Below are 19094 nucleotides of genomic sequence, written 5' to 3' on the forward strand. Positions count from 1 at the left end.
ATACGAGTGCATGCGCTGTTCCCTGCGTTGCAGTAAGCATGCGTAGGTTCCGACGAGCTATTACGCTTTCGTTAATCCAGGCGTATTACTACGCATGCGCTGTTCCATGACGCGCCTCTACACGTGCTCCTGTGTTGACACTACAATACGCATGCGCGAGTCTTTTTGCAACGCTGATCCAATCGGGTGGCGCGTGGGGTGCTGGGTCTGCTGGGAGTAAAAGCGGTCTGTTGCTGGGGTGGGCTCGCCATAAAACCGCCCGAGGAAATAGACAGTGAGCATCCTAGGTTAGAAAGAGGGAGAGTGTGAGCCGGAGGTCCAAGAATTCACTTCTCGCTCCGCAGAGGCTTGGTGAATGCGGGTGCTATTTAATCACTTGAGTGCGTGTGCACTATTGTCTGGAGGACTGAGCATAGTAGTGATTGGTAGATAAGCTGTGCAGAGCGACGAGAACGTAGTTTTCCTCTTCCGCATGGCTCGCGCATGAGTCGTTCTGCCTGCTGCCCCGAGCAGTGGCGGCAGCGGTTCCCCGGTTTGGCCACGCGGTGGCAGCAGAGACCACAAAGAACTTCTCCAATGGGCTTGACGCGGACCCGCGGCGCAGTCCCTGGGATCCTTTCCTTCTTCCTCTTGAGGACAGGGGAAAAACACGAAGTTGGAAGAGGAAGGGGAACAGAAAAAAAAAAAAAGAAAAAAAAAGAAAAAAAAAATCCTTAGGGCAGCAACGAGGGGACACAGCAAGTTAACTTCCCTGGACTTCAGGAGAGGAGACTGTCTTTATGGTTTTATGGTTTTCCATCAGTATTCCACATCATAACATCTGGCAGTGCCCTGGAAGTTAAAGAGTTAATGCTCCATTTCTATGGATCGTCGATACTTCCAGTCTCCTGGTCCCAGAAGAGAAGCATGAACTACAATTCCCAGAAGACTTCATTTTTCTGCTTCCATTTTCCTTTTGGAGGAAAGACAAAGCTGACCGGGAGTCACAAGGCTACTCTCTTTGCTCCCTGTCTGCTTTGCCTGCAGCATTAGAGTAAGGATGTCAGTTTTGGAAACTCTCTCATTTTCTTTTTATTTTACATGATTTATTAGCTTCAATTGCAATCATATTGTATTATATTTTATCTCATATTTTGCTACTATATTTAGTGAACTAAGGTTTTTTTCTTTAGCTTGTTGCAGCTGTTTTCCTCATCTAGGCTCATCTCCCTACCTTTTCCCTTCTCTGCCCCCTTCCTGGAACATAAATATGTGTGTCACTTTGCCCCCTTGTCTTGGACACTCGGCCAAGCCAAGCCAAACCATGACAGAGCTGGTCTTCGCTGGGGTTTGCTGGTCATGGTCAAGGGCTGGGGTTTAGTTTTACACTGGTTGCAGGACCAGGCCCCTGCACTGACCTCATAAATCATGTTTGCAGCAGCAGCCAGTGTGGATCTGAACAGCTTTCTTCCCAAGCTGAGAAGTGGATAATCCAGATGATCACTGTCCCTGCCATCTGAGAACAAGCTGAGGCAGTTTCGAGAGGAGCTTGGGGAAGGTGTCAGCACCATGAGCTGCTGTGGGACCTTCACTGCTGCTCTGTTCTTGGAGCTGGAGATGTCCTGGTGGGGTCTTGTTCTGCGTTGTTCTCTCTGAGCAGATTGGTGTGCGGGGAGCCAGGCTGCTTTTGCTTGTGTAAAGCTCTCTCCTGACATGGGCAGCTGACAAGGTGATGTGTCCATGTGTTTGCTGAAGCCACATTCTGCAGCTGTGCACCTGCCAGGATATAGGGGCAGAAGTTGTGGAGCCTGCCCAGTGTCAGGCTGCTGCTCACAGGGGAGGAGGGTACCTGCAGGGATGGGGCCAGCGTGACCCAAGCTGTTCTGGTGGGAAAGCACTGGTAAATGCAGGGGTGCCTGTCCTCCAACCCCTGAGCTTGCCAGCCTCTGCCTGTCCTCAGGGATAGTTGTTTTTTTATGTTCTGCTTGCTCTGCCTCATGCTCTGCTATACAAATCTTGGCTGTGGGCTCTGTTCTCAACAATCTCTTCTCAAGAGACATTGTGCTGGGCTAGAAAAAGCATCAGCAACAAAACGCACAGGTTAGACCCACGCAGCCAGGCAGTGAGGAGGGGAATGTCACTGCAGTGTGCAGGTGCTCTGCCACTTGGGTCTCAGCCCAAAGGAGGGGTCTTTGGTGCTTGGGACTCTGCTTTTGAAGGCAAGAAGGTGTCCAGAAGTGTGCTAGTAATGCTTGTGTAAACCTGTCTCTACCAGGACCATTCCTCTACCTTTGAAGATGCTTGCTGAGCAGCCGGGAAAGCACTGATGTTGAGGAATGGGAGAGATGTTGCTGCTCTGAGACCTGCTCCACTACCTCTGGTTGGACTTGCATAGTTGCACCCTGCAAACTTCAGGCATCCTCTCACAGCTCAGACCAACATCCTCTGCTCACTGCAAATCCTCCTCTGGAAAGAAGCACAAGTGACCATTCTTTGCACCTTGAAACTCTTGGAGGTGGGCAGCAAACTTAACATAGAGAGATAGGGAAGGGAGGAGATCCTGAGGGAGAAATTTTAAGGCTGTGTAAGGGAGGGGGTTGCAGTGCCAGCTTTCCTTTTGGCATGTCCGTGGCTATTTCCCACACTCCTGCAGCTTCTGCTGGGCTCCTGTGTCTTCCTGGAGCTGGCAGTATGAGCTTATAACATGCTAATTGTCATTAATTGGTGCTAATCATGCACAACAGTGCTTGCATTGCTGGGGATGTGGGGCTCTCCTTCCCATACAGTGACTCATGATTTCTCATCAGCTCTGCTGTGGGGTCGGGTCAAAGCAGAAAGTGATGACCCCAGGAGGGAAAATCCATCGCTGGAGCTTCAGGGGCATTCGCAACCCTATCTTGGTGGGGGATCATTAAGATTGTAAAAGAATTCTGAGATAGAGTCCAGCCATCACCCCATGTCCACTAACTGTGTCCATAAGAGCTGCTGATGGCCACGTTCAGGCTCCATCCTACTTTGGCACAGCCCGGCTTCTGCTTCAGAGCTGCTAGTGGCCTCTCCCAGCTCTCTTTGCTCTGTGGCCGTGAGGCTGAGCCCTTGAGCTCTCAGCAGCTAGTACAAAGCTGGGCCAGCCCTGCTGCGGATGACGAGATGCTGTTTGCTGGCTGCCCTCTGAAAGCTTTGAAGATTGGCAGACCCCCAGAGACTTGCAGTGGGGACATGGGATGAGGGAGACAACAGTGCCTGCCTGCCTGCAGGCTGGTCCTCTGTAGTGCTGAGTATCAAATCTGACTCCACGTAAGCTCCTTAGGGAAGGAAGCAGCTTTGGGGATGTAGTGGATTTGATCAAAGAGGTCAAGCAGAGAAAGGGTCATTGAGGTTGATGACTGAGGTGAAACAGGGTGAGAGAAGGGATGGGGCTTCCCCATATCACCACATACAAGCTGTCCTGGTGTATCCTCATGCTGCGCCCTGTGTGAAGGTGTGGGGACTTCCAACTGGTGCTGAGGCTCAGCTTTTCCCCTCTAGCCCCCATACAGGGGATGAAAGGCCACCTGTGCAGCACCCAGCCTGGCCCTGCATGGGGAACTCTGACTGCTTCGTGCATGTCCTTTAAAGGCCTTCTCCCTTCAAGCTGTTCCCTTGGCAGCTCCTTCTGCCACAGATGCAATTGCTGTGCTGCTGGCAGTGTGCACTGCTTGGTGCCCTGGCTCCCATCCCCAGGGTCCTGACTGCGCAGAGGACTGGGACTGAGCTGGGGCCTTTTGGCACGGATTCGGGCAGGTAATGACCTGGGGAATGTTTGGTGAAGTCAGTGAACCAAGGGAGAGCGGGGCTGCCTGGGTGTTACTGAAGCTATGCTGCTCAATGAACTGCACTCAGTGTTTCCCGTTATGAAGCAAAGATATGGGGTGGGTGGGTGAGACGGGGTAAAGCAGCAGGCTCCAGGGTCTGCCACAGCTGTCCCAGAGTTGATGCTTTGCAGCAGGGACTACCCCTCTGGATGAAACTGATGCTCACTGATGGGATGAGTTTGCTTGTTTTTTTGGGGTTCCTGGACCCCTAGGCAGAGGTTCTGGGGACAACTCCCAATGCATGTGAAAGTTGTTAGATATTCCTAGATCAAGACTGATCTCTGGGAGAAGGGGGATGGCTGGGCTCAGCTGAGGCTTTCCACATAGTCAGCCCCTTAAATCTGTTCTTCATTTTGTATCCTGACCAGAACAAATAAACAGAAAAAAAGGAAATAAATTTCCTTCTGCCTTATAGCTGCATTTCTTCAGGCTCAGCTCCTGGGACCAACAGGGATTCTCTGGGCTTACTGCCATCTTTCTCTCTGTTGTTTAAACATTGGAAAATAACTCAAATGAGATACCTGAGCTTACTTATAGAAGGGATGTGGGAATCCCATGCATTTATTTGCACAGGAGCCTGCCTGCCAGGATGCTTGGGATGACCCCAGCCCAGGTTGCTTCCTCTCTGCACCGGGCAGGGAGTGCAAATGTATCCCACGGAGGGGTGAGGGTCGTGCTGCTGATGTTGGAAATCATGGGTGGGAGGTGGGAAACGGGTAGTGGAAGGGAAAGCCCATCCTCAGCGCTGCACAGAGGTGGTTTGATGTAAATCCCTCGCTTGCCTCTCCCCATGCCCATCCCAGCGACATCCTCCTGCAACCCACAAATGCCTCCGCACTGCCGCTGGGTGAGAAAACATTTTAAAAATATAACATTTAGAGGCGTTTTCCCATCTGTGCATGGCTAATACGTGTCTCTCATGATAGGTGTACTGATCCCGGAGCCTCTGTGCTGTGCAGATGAAGCCACGGGTGGACACCTCACTGGGAGCAGGGAAAGAGGTGCAGGGACAAGCCCAGGGGCGTGTGGCACGGAAACAGTGCAGGGGCAGCTGGCAGAGCCCCCACCAGAGCAGGTATGTGCACCAGTTTGGTAGGGTTAGGATAGGGACGGCAGTGCCAGATGTAATGCTCAGCCTTGTTTTGGTGCAGCAATGCTTTCTCTCCTGGGAACAAATTGCAGGGAGGAGAGGGAAAAGTGCTGCTGAGCTCTGCCTGGAGCCAGGAACAAAGTTTGGGAGTGCAAACTCTTCCCCAATTGGGTGCTGGGCTCTGACATATTTGCTGCTTGCATAGCAGCCCTTGTGTCTCCATGCACTGTGATGCTACAGCATCCCTGGCTCCATGGATCTGCTAGAACTTTGTGAACATGGGGCAAGATTTTGGGGGAGTGACCGCATGATAAAGCCTGCTGTCCCCATAGCAGTGGCACAAGCCAGCTTTGGTGCTGTGCCTGCAAGGAGGCCAGCTGGCAGTGAGATCTGCCTGGCAGTCAGGACAAAATAAATGTGCTAAGAAGCACTGCTGCAGGCCGGTGACTCATTGCTGGCTCCTCTGCAATGGAAGGGCTGTTAGGCACAGGGAGAGCTGCTACGCCCATGCCAGGGACAATGGGGATGGAGTGGGCTGCGGAGGATGCCCAGAAAGGACGAAGGTCCTGGGCACTGCGGGTAGGATGCTGCCTCTCCTGCCAGTGTTGCTTTCGGGTTTACTCTAGTTCCTCTCTGTAGGGAGCAGCATGCAGAGCCACCCAGGCTCCTCACAGCTCCGGATGAAGGTAAAGATATCTGGGGTGGGGGTGGTGGGAAGGAGTGGCTTTGTGCCTCCACTCTCCCTTGGCAGCATAGCATGGGTCCGGGTGGGGGTCCCTCATCCCAGCAGCACCTCCCTGCATTATCATGTCCCCTCCAGTCCTGTGACCCTTATCTGCTTTCCAACAGCTCCTCCTGGATGATGGGGACATCCTTAATCCCATGAGGGATACTTTGGGGGATACCTGCCAGCCCACGCGCCCCAGCATCCTGGAGGTTCTGGGGATCTTAAGGCTGGCACGGGGATGCTGCCACACTGCTGCCACTCTCTCTGTCCCCAGGGAGGATGATCAGTCCCCAGGAGCACCTGGATAGGGTTTTGGCTGGGAGCAAGGAGAGCATGGAGAGCGTCAGTGAGGTGAGGAGGACAGGAGGGCAATGGGTTTGGGACTGTAGAGCTACTCAGTGATGCTTTTTTTGGGGGAGGATGCCATTCAGCACCAGGAAGGGGATTGGTCTGAAAGTGCCCTTTTGCAGGAACCAGGCACGGAGCTGGCTTTTTGCACTGGAGATGATGATGGGATTGAGGAAGGTGGGTGAATCACCATGTCATGTCCTAGGCTGGATGCCCTTCTGGTGGAGCATGAAGTGACTGGGGACAAGTATGGGAACTGTGTGGCCTGACAGGGTTCAGCTTCCTTGATGGGGACATGGGAACCGACCCTCCTGGAAGAAGTGATGGGGCGTTCCCACCCTACTAGCACCTGTATGGGAGGATGAGAGGGAGGAGGGAAGACCAAGCAAAAGCCCCCACATATGATCCTTCCCACAGATGGAGAAACCCCAGAGGAGCAGCTGCCGAGTTTCCCCAGTGAGCTCTCAGTGCTGGAGAAATTGGGACTGCACAGGTAAAGGGGTGACTGGCTGCGTCGTTGCTGGGGGCTGTAGAACTGGGGTCCTGAGGCACCCCTGGAGGTGGACCAAGGGCATTTTGGCATGCAGTCCGCACTGTGCCTCCAGCTCTGACAGCTGTTCTCTTTCTGCAGCACAAATTTGACGGAGCAGGACGTGGAGGTGAGGGCTTGCAGGTGGGCTAGGGAAAGGGGAAAAGAGACCGATGTTCTACTGAATCCCAGCTGGGGAACTGTGTCCTGCTCCCAGGATCTGCAGTCCCTTGACAGTGATGCAGTTGCCATTTGGATTCAGCTCCATTTCTGTGGCACGATGAGCACCCAGTAATCCCTCAAATTTTTCCTCGAGTTCCCTGAGCAGGGAGGCAGTGGAAGCCTCATCGTAAAAATAGTTGTTCTGTGAGTGCTAGGGCTGAGTCAGGCTCTGCTGCCCTGCATGCCAACCGTGACCTACAGCAAGAGCTGGTGTCTGCCCACCACATCCTAGTACCAGCAGGCCTTGGGATTCCAGTGCATTGTTGGCTGCCAGGGGATGTCCCCATCTTGTGGCATTTCACAGAGTCTGCCCCCAGTGTGCAGTGTCCTGATGAGTGCTGGAGACACGTAGTGCTGATGGTCCTCATGGAGCACTGCCCGATGGCCCACGAAAGGGAGTCTGGCTGTGTCTTGGGGACAGCCATGCATGGCCCCAGCGGCCTCCCTTTCATGTCCCAGTCCTTTGCTCTCCTGCCTACAGGCAGCCTTTGCCCACCTCGCCCTGGCGTTTCGCTGCGACATGTTCACCCTGCAGCAACGAGTGCAGGTGGAGAAGCGAGCACAAGATGCAGCAGAGGAAAACATTCAGGAGGAGCTGGGGCAGTGCCGGACTTTCCTGGAGGTAGGTGGGCACTGGAGGGGGTTGATGTCTGCTGGGGATCTCCAGCTATAGAAGGGTTTGGGCAACTCCAAGTTCCAGCTCCAGCAGATCCATGCTCTCCCCCTGCAGAGGCTGACTGCATCCTGCATGGATGTGAGCTGCAAGGAGGTGCTGGAGCAGCTGCAGTGCAGCCTGGCTGTGCTGGCAGCTGCCATCAAGCGTGCCACCAGTGCTGCAGAGAAGCTGGGAGCTGTCCACCAGGTGGGTGAGAAATGGAGGTGCTGGGAACGCATCGCTGGGGGCTGTGCTTCCTCCTCCCAGTGCTCCTGTGGGTTTTGTTGGCACACACTGGGGTATCCTGGGAGTGGGAAGGGGATGATTTGCACCCAGAGAGAGCTAGTGGGGGGCATCGTCCATGGGGACGTTGGGAACCGATGGCTGGTCCTCCCGGACACAGGAGGCACGGATGAGCCGAGCAGCAGAGGTGATGGTCCAGCATGTGGAGAACCTGAAGCGGCACCACCTGCGTGAGCACGCTGAGCTAGAGGAGATGAAGTGCCTGATCCAGCAGAACTCCCGCAACCGGCAGTTGGCAGAGACCCAGGGTGAGGTGGTCTCACCCCTGAGGGAGGCAACACTGCAGAATTCAGTTCTAACCCCCCCCTGTAGACAGCATGATCCTGTGCTGTGGAGCCATCAGCTGGGGACCGGGGGTGGATGACAGCTGGGGCTGCAGCTGCCAGACCTGATGACAAATGTGAGGGGTGCATGTAACAGCAGCCACAGAGTGGGAGCAGGTGCTGTTGGCTCTTCTGCAGACCACTGGGGAATTCAGAGTGGGGGCACACAAAGGGTGCCTTGTCCCTGCAAACCCCATGCACAGTGTGTGTGTACAAGCAGTTCCCCCTGCTTGGGCACACCTGTGGCTTATGTCAAGCCGAGAGCATGTGGTCTTGTCTGCCTCCAACATGAAGGACATTCATGATTGCCTGCACGTCAGCCCCATTTTTCTTTCTGGAGGCAACATGAGGCTTCTTCTCTTTTCTTCCAGATGATGCAGAGCAGCGGCTGAGGCTTCACCCCCTGATGCGAGGTTTCCAGCAGGTAATGGCAGTACAGCACGCCTCCCAACTCCCAGTACCACCTCATGCCCTGCAAACATCCTTCTCCCTGCTATACCCAAGCACTGCTCCCCCCAGGGCAGCATCCCTCTTCCTAGCCACTGCTGTAGGCAAGGTTTGCTAGAAGCACTGGGGCAAAATGTAGGGGAGAGCTGCTGGCCTGGAGACCTCAGGCAGTCCCTCTGCATTGCAGGGCTTGACGGGGAGGAGGCTGCTCTCTAGCTCCAGCTTGAATTCGTCTCTTCTTCCCCTACAGCTCATGAGGTAGGGGAGCGCTCAGGAGGGGTTAGGTGGCACTGCTTGGCACAGCAGGAACAGGCACAATGCTCTTGGCTTTGACGCCCCTTCTTCTCATCACCTACTGATGGGAGGCTGGCAGCATCCCTTTTCCTCCTCCTTGTCCCTTGCTCACACTGGGGTTGGGAAATGTGGGGAGAGATCAGCACTGTGCTCACCCTATCCCCTCCGTTCCCCACAGTCATCTGCACGCCGCCGAGTCAGCATTGCTGTCATCCCAAAGCAGCTCTTGGTAAGGACATGCTCAGTGGAGACAGACGGACTCGGTACCATCAGGTCTGGGTGCTCACGTTCCCTCCTTTGGTGCCCAGCCAGCTTCTGGCGTGGATGGCCGAGCAACCCTGGCTGGCGGGCCTGAGGGTGCCCAACACCAGACCAGCACCCAGAGGTAATGGTGCTGGGTGAGCGGAAGGGTGGGGGGACCACACGGCTCTGTCTGCCACCATCCCATGGGGTACAGTGTCCCATTTCTCCCTCCCTAGGAGCAAACTGGAGCCACCAAGCCAGGGCAAGCTGGTGTGCGAGGGGCTAGTGGTGGAAGCAGGTGGCAAGCAGTTGGAATCAATCGCAGGGGGCAAGGAGCTGGGGCAGCTCAGGATGATGTGAGCAACACCCTTCATCCCTGGGGCTCTGCAGTCCCAGTGCTGCCAGCATGTGGGAATGGAGGTGGGATGTTGGGAGATGGAGTTTTGTGATTGTCCCTCTGAACCTGCCCTGCCTCAGTTTCCCCATGCATTGTGAGTCACCTGTGCCTTCCTCACTCTTGTTTCATCCAGGTTTGGGCTAAATCTTGTCCCTGCTTTGTGACAAGTGTTGTGCCCTTTGGGTGAAGGATGTCCCTTATTGCCTTGTCCTTAGGTCCAAGGAGTCCTCTGTGGAGCTGTGGCAGCCGTGGCTCTTCATCTCACAGCCCTACTGGGTTGTGTTCTGCCTGCTTCTCCTGAGCGTCGCCTTCCTCCTCCTTCTCCACCTTTTGGAGCTGCAGCGGCTGCAGCCTGCAGCATCACCCAAAGCTTAGCTGCACCCACTCCCCATCACTGCTCCTCCTGACACTCTTTCCCCCTCCTCCCTCCCTGCTCTCCCACCAAAACCACGGAGACCCTAGAAAAATAAAATTGGAGGAAAAAAAAATGGGGAGTTTTGATGCTGGAGCAAAGGGCGACGTTCTGTGCTTGGAGCTTGGAGGCATAAAGCTGCATCAGCCTGCAGCCCTGTGAGAGTTTCCTGGTTCTAATGACACAATGAGGGATACAGGGATGTCCCTTGCATGTCCCCTTTCCCTTGGGGACAGTGCCCATGACCACCGTGGATTTGCTTTAGGGCTGTGTCTCAGGTATGCTCCCTTTGTCCCTGCACTGTAAGGAATGCCAACACCTTCCCCTGCATCCTCAACCCCAGCATGGGCACACAGGGAGAGGAAGGATCTGTACCTCCAGTTCCTTTTCTGCCTTAATTAAGATGTATGCTAATTCTCTACATCTGCCCCCCCAAGGGACAAACCTACACCTGGAAGGAACTGATTAGCACTTCGACCTCTTTGTAGCAGAACAAAGTGCTCACAAAGGGAGCTGTCAGAAGCAGCTCCATGGCTGACACCAGCCCCAGTTCTGCACAGGCACCTCATTTCTGCATCCACACCTCCAAAACATGGGTGAACTCTGGGGGTTTTGCATGGGGTTGGGGGACTCCAGCCAGCCCAGCCAAGCAGTGGGGCCATGGGTGATGGTCCTGTTGTGGGACTCTTGGGAGGATCCAAGGAGGGATGGAGACACTGGGACACCTGTCCCTTCTTGTTGCACATGACTCATGGTCCCTATGTGCTTCCTTGCCCCATGTCCCTGAGTCACCGCAGCCTCGTGGCAGGTTGTCACCATGTGTCACCACTGCACCAGCCCCATCACTAGGGGCATGGGGTGAGCAGACAGCAGCAACCCAAGGAGTTCACTGCTGGGAAATCCTAAAATCCACCCAGTTGGGGTCAATCTTTGGGGAGTGGGCAGCTTCATCCCCCTGTGGCTCTTCAGCTAAGGTGGAAGTGCTGTCCCAAAATTTTCCACGAGTGGCACTGCTTGGGGATACTATTGGTTCATTTAGAGACAGGGGCTGAGCAAATCCCTCCCACCCAGGGCAGGACCTGGCTGCTGGGCTCTAGGCTTTATTTCTGGGGGCGGGGAGGAAGCACAGCACGAAAAGCAAAGCTTTTTGTTTCGTCACCGCTCTCCAAAACCACGATTGCAGCACAATTTGTGGCAGCACAAAACGGGGCAGACCCGGAGACAGCCCTGTCCCCTCTGCTGGGATCCCAGCACCACCTTCCAGCAGGAAAGGAGTCGAGAAGAGAGGAAAGGAACGAAGTCAGAAGGAAAGTAGCCGGGAGGAATTGAACCGGGTGGCCGGAACCACTTTCAACCCTCATCCAGCCCCATCTCTGCTCTGTTCCCGCACTGCGCAGACCTGAAGGTGAGTGGGAGGGGATGGGCAGAGAATCCCTGGTGGGTAGGGGGATGTAAGGGGTCACCCTGCTGTCCTCCCGCCCCCCCCTGCTTCCCTCCCCTTCCAGCTCTGTTTCCTGCTTCAAGGAAAATGTGGGTAAAAGGGGGCCCGCATTGTGTGAGTGGCACCGGAAACATCGCCCCGGTCTGATGTACTGTAAGTTGCTGAAGCCCTGGGGGTTATTTTGGGATGCTGGGCTGCATGAGTCTCCCCTTGGTCTTCACTTTGCCAACCCCTACATTCTGCTGCCACCAGGACTAAGGGAAAAGGGAGTAGTCCCCTCGTCTTGCACTCTTTTCCCAGTCCCACCGGTGCTCCTAGTACCAAGAGCAATGGAGCAGGAAGAGCTTTGCAAAGGGAGAGGCTTATTCCCATCCTGGCCCCTTGCTTGGGTGCAGGGGGAAGATGCTCAGTTGGTGTGCAGGAGCCCCCGGGACATTTTGCCAATTGAAGTTGGGGTTTGCAAGTCTGCTGTCCCTCCAGGGTACATCTGCTGCAGAGCAGCACTGCTGGGCATCCCACTCTACCCTACCCCCCTCAGGCAGTGAGAGCCCAGAGGAGAGGACACTCCAGGTTATTTTTGCCTGCAGCCATCTCAGCCCCAGCCCAAGCAAGAGCAGCTTCTTGGTAGCACTACCAGTGCTGTCCTAGACAAGGGACTGAGCTGTCCCATTCCCTTGGCTGCAGTGACCTCTGTGCAACCTGAGGGGCTGGTGCTTAGTGGGGGGCATGGCTGAGCCCCATGAGCTCAGAAGACTTTTTGGGGTGCTGGTGCCCCTGAGTGTTGTCTTTTTCCCAAGTTCTCAGGGATGTGGTCAGGATGTGGTTTATGGACCCCCTGTGCAGAACAATCCCACAGTGTACCGGAGAAGTGCTCACTACCACGGCAAGTGGCTGAGACCCCCCCAGGGTCTGCACAAGGTTGCTGCATCCCAAGGGGTTTTGATACCCACTTTCATAAACCCTTGGCAGAGAGCATCCTGCCTTGATGGTAGTCCTGCGGAGCCTGGCCCATGGGTTCTCTGGGCTGATACCAGTCTGTGCTGGGAGCACGCTCAGCAGGAGGGAGAGGTCCAGCTGCCAAGCTGTGCTTTTGGAAGCCCTCCCAGCCTGCAATTGCTCTGTCCTTCCCTACCCTGTTTCCATGTGCCGGAGGATGTGAACTTGCCAGCAGTTCTGCACCCTGGGGCTGCTTCCCCTCTGCATCCCCATGAGTCAGGACAAGGGGAAACCCCCACCAGCACAAATGAGCACCCCCATTCCAGGGTTGCTCTGCATGCACTGGTGCTGGATGACTTCCCTATGAGCTTCATTTCTGCAGCTGCTCCAACCAGAGTTGTCCTGGACTGAGTCAGGACTGGCTACAAACCCACCTCCTCTCTCTGCCTTTAAGGGAAGAAATGAACAAAGTATTTGTGCTTTCATCTGAGGAGTGCAGAGGCGGAGGCTCAGTGCCTTGCCCCCCCTTTGGTGGCAGCAAATCTGCAGGAACTGAGCAGCCAGAGTGATTCCGACTACTGCTAAAAGCTGTTGTTGTACAGGGGTTCAAGCACACCAAAGGGGACATGAATTGCTAGCACAAGCATCGTTTCCATAGGAAACTCAAAGTAACATTGATCTTGTTGTTCTGCCTCCTCCTTGCCAAGCCAAAGCACTGTAGTGAAATGCTGTCCTGGCATGGGGCATGGCCCTGGCCCCACACCACTGGCTGTGGACAGGATGCCTCAGTTTCCCCAAGCTCTTCAAATTCATTGTTTCCCGCTGGTAAGGCTGGAGAGCTTCAGGGAGCTGGGGCACAGCGCAAGGGCAATGCTCACTGTTCAAAGAGGGAGCAGAACAGCTGAGGAGCAGTGCAGCAGGATGAGACTTCCATCATGCTGCTTCTCCTGCCAGGTTGGGAGCATCAGCCAGTCCCATGGTTTGGAGGTGGATGGAAATGGCAGAGCTTGGTGCTAGTTGTGGCATGGGACAGCGGTGTGGTGCCATCAGGTCTGGGGAGAGGTGCATGGAGATCAGTGAGCAAGCATTGGGCAGATGCTGAGCAAGGGTAGGGTTTTGGGGGAGTGCTACACCCCAGCTGTGGTGGAAATCTTCTTGCATGCTGCCAGGACTGTCTGTGTGTCATTTGGTTATTTTTGGTTTCCCAACATTGCTTCCTCTGCTCTCCGTCTGCCTCCAGGATGGCAGCTTCCACCTTGCCGGGCTGTCACAGAGTAAATCCTGCTCTCAAACCAGGGCAGGAGGGTCCTGCCCCTTCCTGCCCAGCAGTAGTTTTACTGTTCTTGGGGCACTGTGGTTTGTTCCTGCAGCTGGGACCTCACCAACAAGAGGAAGGAAGCGGTATCTTTGCTCCGAAACAGTGCTCTCACTCGCTGCAGGTATACACAGCACAAAGGAAGTTGCAGCCGTCCCCTTCCCTGACGTCACCCTGGACGGTGACACCGTGGCTTACTGGGTGCAGCCGGAAAGGGCCATGATTCTAGTGTCACCATCATCAAGATTACTGCACCCCGTGCTGCAAAAAACCTTGTGCTGAGACCCCAGGTTCTGCAGCATCCCTACAGGGATGGAGTGGAGGATGGCACTTGGGGGTCCTCCTCTTATCCCTGCTGTCCCCCCAGGATGAGTACACCCGATGAGGAGCCGACCAATCCAGCCCACACACTGTTTGAGCACTTCGTACGCGCCAGGCAGTGCCAGGAGGTACTGAGCTGCTTTGTGGAGCTGTGTCAACATCTGGGGCTGCGGGGCAATGGGCTGCAGCTGTACCACAGCCTCAAGACTGCCCTCAACTTTTGGAGTGCCAAGGCTCTGTGGAGCAAGCTGGATAAGAAAGCAGGACACAAGGACTACGACCAGGGCACTGCCTGCACCCGCACCAAGGTACAGGTGGCTGTGGGATGTGAGGTTGGGTCCCTATGCTGTGTCCACGGAGTGGGAACATCCTTTGGGATGTCCTTGGAGGGTGCAGGATGTGCCAGTTGGGATGGCAATGCATTTTAATGTCTTGAAGTGGGTTGATATGTTAATTAGCCCCCGTGTCCTCCCATGGCACGAAGCCACTTTGGTGCTGCTCAGTTGGCAGTGTCCATCCTATCCCCACTGTGGGGATTGCAAAAGAATGGAGGGATATAGTGACCCAACACCATGTGTCCTCCTGGGACTGGTGACCTCAATTCCCCCATCTCCCCCATCTCCCCACTGTCACCTGTCCTCCCCACTGTCACTTCCTGCCTGACAGCGGTTCAAAGTTCAGTCTCATTACTGGGTCTGCTACCAGCGAAACTTCCCTATCTGCAGAGAGGGAAAGCATGTGTTCCTTATCTTGCCTGGTGCATAATTGCTACCATTGCCATGACACCAAGGCAAGATTCAGCCTGCGGGGAGGTGGATATCACCCCACATGGCACCCTGTTTGCAGCATGGGGAGGAAGGAGGGGAGTGGGAAGGGATGGAGCAATGGTTTAAAGTGGATTAGGGTGAGATTAGCCTTGAGCCTAACGTAACACCGTGGGGATGACACATCGCTGGGATATCACATCACGGGGATGTCATACCATGGGGACATCATGCCATCTGTCCCCTCTGCAGTGTCTGGTGGTGGGTGCTGGTCCCTGTGGGCTGCGCACTGCCATCGAGCTGGCGCTGCTTGGCGCCCGTGTGGTGCTGCTGGAGAAGCGTGACTCTTTCTCCCGTAACAATGTGCTGCACCTCTGGCCCTTTACCATCCATGATCTGCGGGCGCTGGGCGCCAAGAAGTTCTACGGGCGTTTCTGCACTGGCACACTGGACCACATCAGTGAGTGATTTGGGTGCACCCCAGAGTTGGGCAGGTAGTGCAGCTCTCATTACTCCTCCTGTGTCCACTTGCAGGTATCCGGCAGCTGCAGCTCATCCTGCTGAAGGTGGCCTTATTGCTGGGTGTGGAGGTGCATACCAAGGTTGAATTTAAAGGCCTCCAGCTTCCAACAGGCAAAGCAGCTGGACAGGGTAAGACATGGCTGTAGAGTTGTGGCATCTGGGGGATACAAGCAGACCCCAGTGACTCCCCTGTCCCGCAGGCGGCTGGCGGGCTGTGTTGCAGCCCAGCTCCTCTCCCCTCAGCCACTATGAGTTTGATGTCCTCATCTCGGCTGGGGGAGGCAAGTTTGTCCCAGAAGGCTTCAAGAGGAAGGAGATGCGGGGCAAGCTGGCCATTGGCATCACCACCAACTTCATCAACCGCTACAGCCAGGCAGAGGTGGAGGTAGCTGAGATCAGCGGCGTGGCCCGGATCTACAACCAGAAGTTCTTCCAAAACCTCTACAACAAAACAGGTTGGTGGTCCTGGGTCAGTGGGGGGGGTCCTGAGGTGTGCACCCTATCGTGGGTGCATGTCCCCACATGGTCACCACACTGGTGGGGACATGCAGTGGCCCCATAAAGTTCATAGGTTCTGCTCCAAATATGCACCCTGTGGTGGGTGCATATCCCCACACAGTGATCCTACTGGTGAGGATGACTGGTAGCTCAGCTCAGCTCAGCTCAGCTCAGCTCCTTCCTCATCACCAGGGATTGATTTGGAGAACATTGTCTACTACAAGGATGATACGCATTACTTCGTCATGACAGCCAAGAAGCAGAGCTTGCTGAAGAAGGGCGTCATCCTGCAGGTGAGGCGAGTGGGTTTGTCCCACCACTGGGATGGGGACAAATGCCACTTCCCATCCTGGTTGGACCCACCTATCCCTGTAGGACAAAGCGGACATTGAGAGCCTCCTGTCCCCAGACAATGTGAACTGGGATGCACTTCTCAGCTATGCCAAGGAGGCCGCCAACTTCTCCACCAACTACTGCCTGCCTGAGCTGGAGTTCGCCCTCAACCATCGCAACCAGCCAGACGTTGACATGTTTGACTTCACCTGCATGACACGCTCCGAGAATGCAGCACTGGTGCGGGAGCACAACGGAGCACGCCTACTGCTGGGGCTGGTGGGCGACTGCCTGGTGGAGGTGAGCACTGTGCCTCAGTTTCCCTATCCATGAGCTGCTCAGTGCACCCTATCCCCGTGGACACATACCCAAATTGCTGGTAGCAAGATGCATCGATGGGGATGGTTATCCCTTCTCCACACCCATCAGAGATGGTTGGGATGCAGCCCAGTTCCTCCTAGCATGCAGCAGCATCTATGCAGCCATGGAGCTGGGGAGGAGATGTCTATCTTTCCCTCTGTCCATGCCTCGCCACCTCTCCCTGCTTTCATCTCCATCCAAGCCTGCTTGCTCCCTGCCTCCTCCCAGCCACCCCAACTGGCCGCACTGCTCCATCCCCATCCCTATCCCCACCCCTCTACCTTCCTCTCCACAGCCCTTCTGGCCTCTGGGCACCGGTGTGGCTCGGGGCTTCCTGGCCGCTTTCGATGCAGCATGGATGGTGCGGCGGTGGGCGGCCGGGACACCTCCTCTGGAGGTGTTGGCAGAGAGGTGAGAGTCCACCCTGGAATGGTTGCATGCTCAGTGTGTTGGGGAGGTGTGAGGGTGGATGTGACACCCAGCACCATCCCCTTGTGCCCAGGGAGAGCATCTACCAGCGCCTGTCGCAGACCTCTCCGGACAACACCAACAAGAACGTTGCACAGTACAGCATCGACCCCACCACACGCTACCCCAACCTCAACCTGCAGGCTATCAGACCCAGCCAGGTACTGGCCTGAAGTATGGGTGAAGAACATCAGCTCTCCACTTCCCAGCCCAGGGGTATCCTGCTTGGGTGGGAAAGACAGCAGCCATCCAGCTTGGTACCCATCAGTGAGGTGACACCAGTTGTGTGCCATCAGTTAACATGGTCCCCTCCTAACTGGCATGGTCCCCTGTCCCCCACGGGTGTGAAATCACAGCCGTAGGTCCTCAAGGTGTGCTACGCATTTCCTGTGGCAGCTGGGTGGTGAAGGGAAGGGGGGTGTCTGGGTGTCCCCTTTGCCAATGCCAGCTCTGATGGCATTGGTTGGGTGCAATTAGTGACCTGAGTGTCCCCCCTGGCAGGTCCGGGACTTCTACCTCATAGGCAAGGTGGAGGTGGACCACGAGAAGAAGATTGATAACAGGCTCAGCAGCGGTATGAGTGGCCCTATGGTCCTCCCACCTCCAGGACCTCTCCTGCAGGCCACGGCAGAGTGGCTCCTGCCCTGATTTCCCTCCCCACCCCCTCATTTTGAAAACCATACAGGCACTGTGCTCCTCCCAGCAATGTCTGCATCCCCATCCCTTTCTCTATGACACAGCCCCCGTGGAGACAGCTCCTACCCCACTGCTTTCTTTCGGATGTGTTTGTTCCCCTCCTCCTGATGCTTTCTCATTTCATTGATTGAGCTCTGGGGGACATTGCATGATAAAGTCCCCACCTAACACATGATGCCATGGGTGGGGGACCTCTGCGGAGGTGTCCTTGGGTTGGGATGGGGACATGAGTGCTGCTGCCTTCCCAGCTGTCTGCGGAGACACCTATAAGGAGCTGTTGCGCTGGTGCCAGGATAGCACAGATGGGTATCATGGAGTGGAGGTGACTGACTTCACATCCTCCTGGACCAGCGGTTTGGCTCTCTGTGCCCTCATCCATCGATTTCGTCCCCATTTGGTGTAAGTGCCCAGCCCCAGAGACCCCCGCCCTACAGCACTCACCCTGACTACATGCACCCTCCCTGCAGGGATTTCGATGCCATGGACCCACAGGACCCCATACGCACCCACCAGCTGATGCTGGATGTGGCAGAGCAGGAGCTGGGCATCCAGCCTATCCTCTCCAGTGCTGAGATGGCCTCTATGGCTGAGCCCAACCGCCTGGGGCTTATCACCTACCTCAGCCAGTTCTACGAAGCATTCAAGCCTCCTCCTCCAGGTGTGAATTGTAGGGTGGGTTATCCCACCCTGAGCCCTCCATGGGGCGAGCTGGGTGCTCCCCATTTACATCCCCAACGTGTCCCCATCCCCTCTGTGCAGCGTCAGTGGAGCTCAGCAAGAAGCCACTGTCCCCCTGTGGCACCAAAGGGGCCATCCTCTTTCTCAGCAAGCTGCAGAAGAACTGCATCCTGGCTCACAAGCACACCCAGGTGAAGACTACCCTCATCACCCCATGTTGCTCCCCACAGCCATCCCTCATAACTCTGAGTCCCATATTTGTGTTGGCAGGCCAGTGTGCAGAAGGATGTTGAGGGCAAGAAGAGCAATAGGGACAGCACAGATGTGGGTGCCTGCTGAATACTAAAGGGATGCTCTGTGTGATGCAGCCTGTGGAATACTGAACCCTGCTTGGTGCTGTGCCCTTAGATCGATGCAGTGCCATCTGGAAATACTGTGAATAACGACCACGATGCACAACCTGCTGCCACAATGGACCCCGCACAGGTTGGTCCTCACCTTGTGCTTGGGGGGTTCCTCCTGTGCATGGGGACAAGCTAAGGGCTGGCACACGGGCTGCGTCAGAAGACGCCCATGAGCTCCCGGCTCCTCCCACAGCATTTCCTGACCCAACTGGTTTTCTGGAGCCAGGCGCTGCAGCTCCCTTCCTCCCTGCGTCAACAACTGAGCTCCTCTACAAGAGGAACCCCCAGCACGATCCAACCCCAAAGACTGGGTCACCCCACATTACCCCAATCCGTCCTGTCCTCCCACAGACATCAGTTCGCCCAGAAAGCAGTGATGCCTGCTACTTCTGTGCACGCCGCGTCTACATCCTGGAACGGGCCAGCGCCGAGGGACTCTTCTTCCACCGCAGCTGTTTCCAGTGCTGGCGCTGTGGGGCCACGCTGCGCCTAGGAGACTACGCCTTCAACGAAGAGGACGGTGAGTGTGTTTGGA

The 19094-nt window shown here is 55.6% G+C and overlaps 2 protein-coding genes and 1 long non-coding RNA gene across 9 annotated transcripts in view; all 3 read left to right on the forward strand.

Annotated features, from left to right (window-relative positions):
• The first annotated feature begins 953 nt into the window (after nucleotides 1-953).
• Nucleotides 954-2322, forward strand: LOC122170491. The gene is made up of 3 exons (XR_006171783.1): nucleotides 954-1033; nucleotides 1421-1604; nucleotides 2255-2322. It is a non-coding gene; the product is annotated as an uncharacterized LOC122170491 (long non-coding RNA).
• Nucleotides 2323-3665: 1343 nt separating this feature from the next.
• Nucleotides 3666-9867, forward strand: LOC122170510 (inositol 1,4,5-triphosphate receptor associated 2-like). Of its 2 annotated transcripts, XM_042837428.1 has the most exons (15): nucleotides 3666-3762; nucleotides 4760-4908; nucleotides 5563-5609; nucleotides 5925-6001; nucleotides 6121-6175; nucleotides 6416-6491; nucleotides 6630-6657; nucleotides 7231-7371; nucleotides 7480-7611; nucleotides 7808-7955; nucleotides 8402-8454; nucleotides 8950-9000; nucleotides 9080-9156; nucleotides 9251-9370; nucleotides 9627-9867. In XM_042837428.1, exons 2-15 carry the CDS (start codon nucleotides 4793-4795, stop codon nucleotides 9784-9786), a joined length of 1281 nt encoding a protein of 426 aa, XP_042693362.1. In that variant the 5' UTR covers nucleotides 3666-3762; nucleotides 4760-4792; the 3' UTR covers nucleotides 9787-9867. The 2 variants fall into 2 exon arrangements, with proteins under 2 accessions (XP_042693362.1, XP_042693363.1); XM_042837429.1 differs by lacking the exons at nucleotides 3666-3762; nucleotides 5563-5609 and having other exon boundaries at nucleotides 4826-4908; nucleotides 5773-6001.
• Nucleotides 9868-10680: 813 nt separating this feature from the next.
• Nucleotides 10681-19094, forward strand: part of MICAL1 (microtubule associated monooxygenase, calponin and LIM domain containing 1) — an 11466-nt gene continuing 3052 nt past the window's right edge. The window contains exons 1-17 of one of the 6 annotated variants that reach the window (XM_042837371.1): nucleotides 10681-11228; nucleotides 13571-13639; nucleotides 13883-14144; nucleotides 14853-15060; nucleotides 15135-15251; nucleotides 15323-15577; nucleotides 15813-15913; nucleotides 15996-16253; nucleotides 16609-16724; nucleotides 16816-16942; nucleotides 17283-17355; nucleotides 17726-17876; nucleotides 17945-18135; nucleotides 18237-18346; nucleotides 18426-18479; nucleotides 18564-18641; nucleotides 18911-19079. In XM_042837371.1, the coding sequence (XP_042693305.1) occupies nucleotides 13884-14144; nucleotides 14853-15060; nucleotides 15135-15251; nucleotides 15323-15577; nucleotides 15813-15913; nucleotides 15996-16253; nucleotides 16609-16724; nucleotides 16816-16942; nucleotides 17283-17355; nucleotides 17726-17876; nucleotides 17945-18135; nucleotides 18237-18346; nucleotides 18426-18479; nucleotides 18564-18641; nucleotides 18911-19079 (2269 nt within the window). In that variant the 5' untranslated portion in view covers nucleotides 10681-11228; nucleotides 13571-13639; nucleotide 13883. Of the gene's footprint in view, nucleotides 11229-13570; nucleotides 13640-13660; nucleotides 13806-13882; nucleotides 14145-14852; nucleotides 15061-15134; nucleotides 15252-15322; nucleotides 15578-15812; nucleotides 15914-15995; nucleotides 16254-16608; nucleotides 16725-16815; nucleotides 16943-17282; nucleotides 17356-17725; nucleotides 17877-17944; nucleotides 18136-18236; nucleotides 18347-18425; nucleotides 18480-18563; nucleotides 18642-18910; nucleotides 19080-19094 lie in introns of those variants that run through there. The other 5 variants (XM_042837369.1, XM_042837368.1, XM_042837370.1 and 2 more) reach the window with 5 other exon arrangements.

The sequence above is a fragment of the Centrocercus urophasianus genome, unplaced genomic scaffold, assembly GCF_019232065.1.
Source record: "Centrocercus urophasianus isolate 14NV4802_14NV808 unplaced genomic scaffold, USGS_Curo_1.0 seq_70, whole genome shotgun sequence".
NCBI lineage: Eukaryota > Metazoa > Chordata > Aves > Galliformes > Phasianidae > Centrocercus > Centrocercus urophasianus.

Excerpts from the sequence above, each read along its gene's own strand:
- LOC122170510 (XM_042837428.1), top strand. The coding sequence starts at position 4,793 with ATGAAGCCACGGGTGGACACCTCACTGGGAGCAGGGAAAGAGGTGCAG. Across the intron at positions 7,956-8,401 it reads GCAGTTGGCAGAGACCCAGG|ATGATGCAGAGCAGCGGCTG; the intron begins GTGAGGTGGTCT and ends CTTTTCTTCCAG. Across the intron at positions 9,001-9,079 it reads TCATCCCAAAGCAGCTCTTG|CCAGCTTCTGGCGTGGATGG; the intron begins GTAAGGACATGC and ends TTTGGTGCCCAG.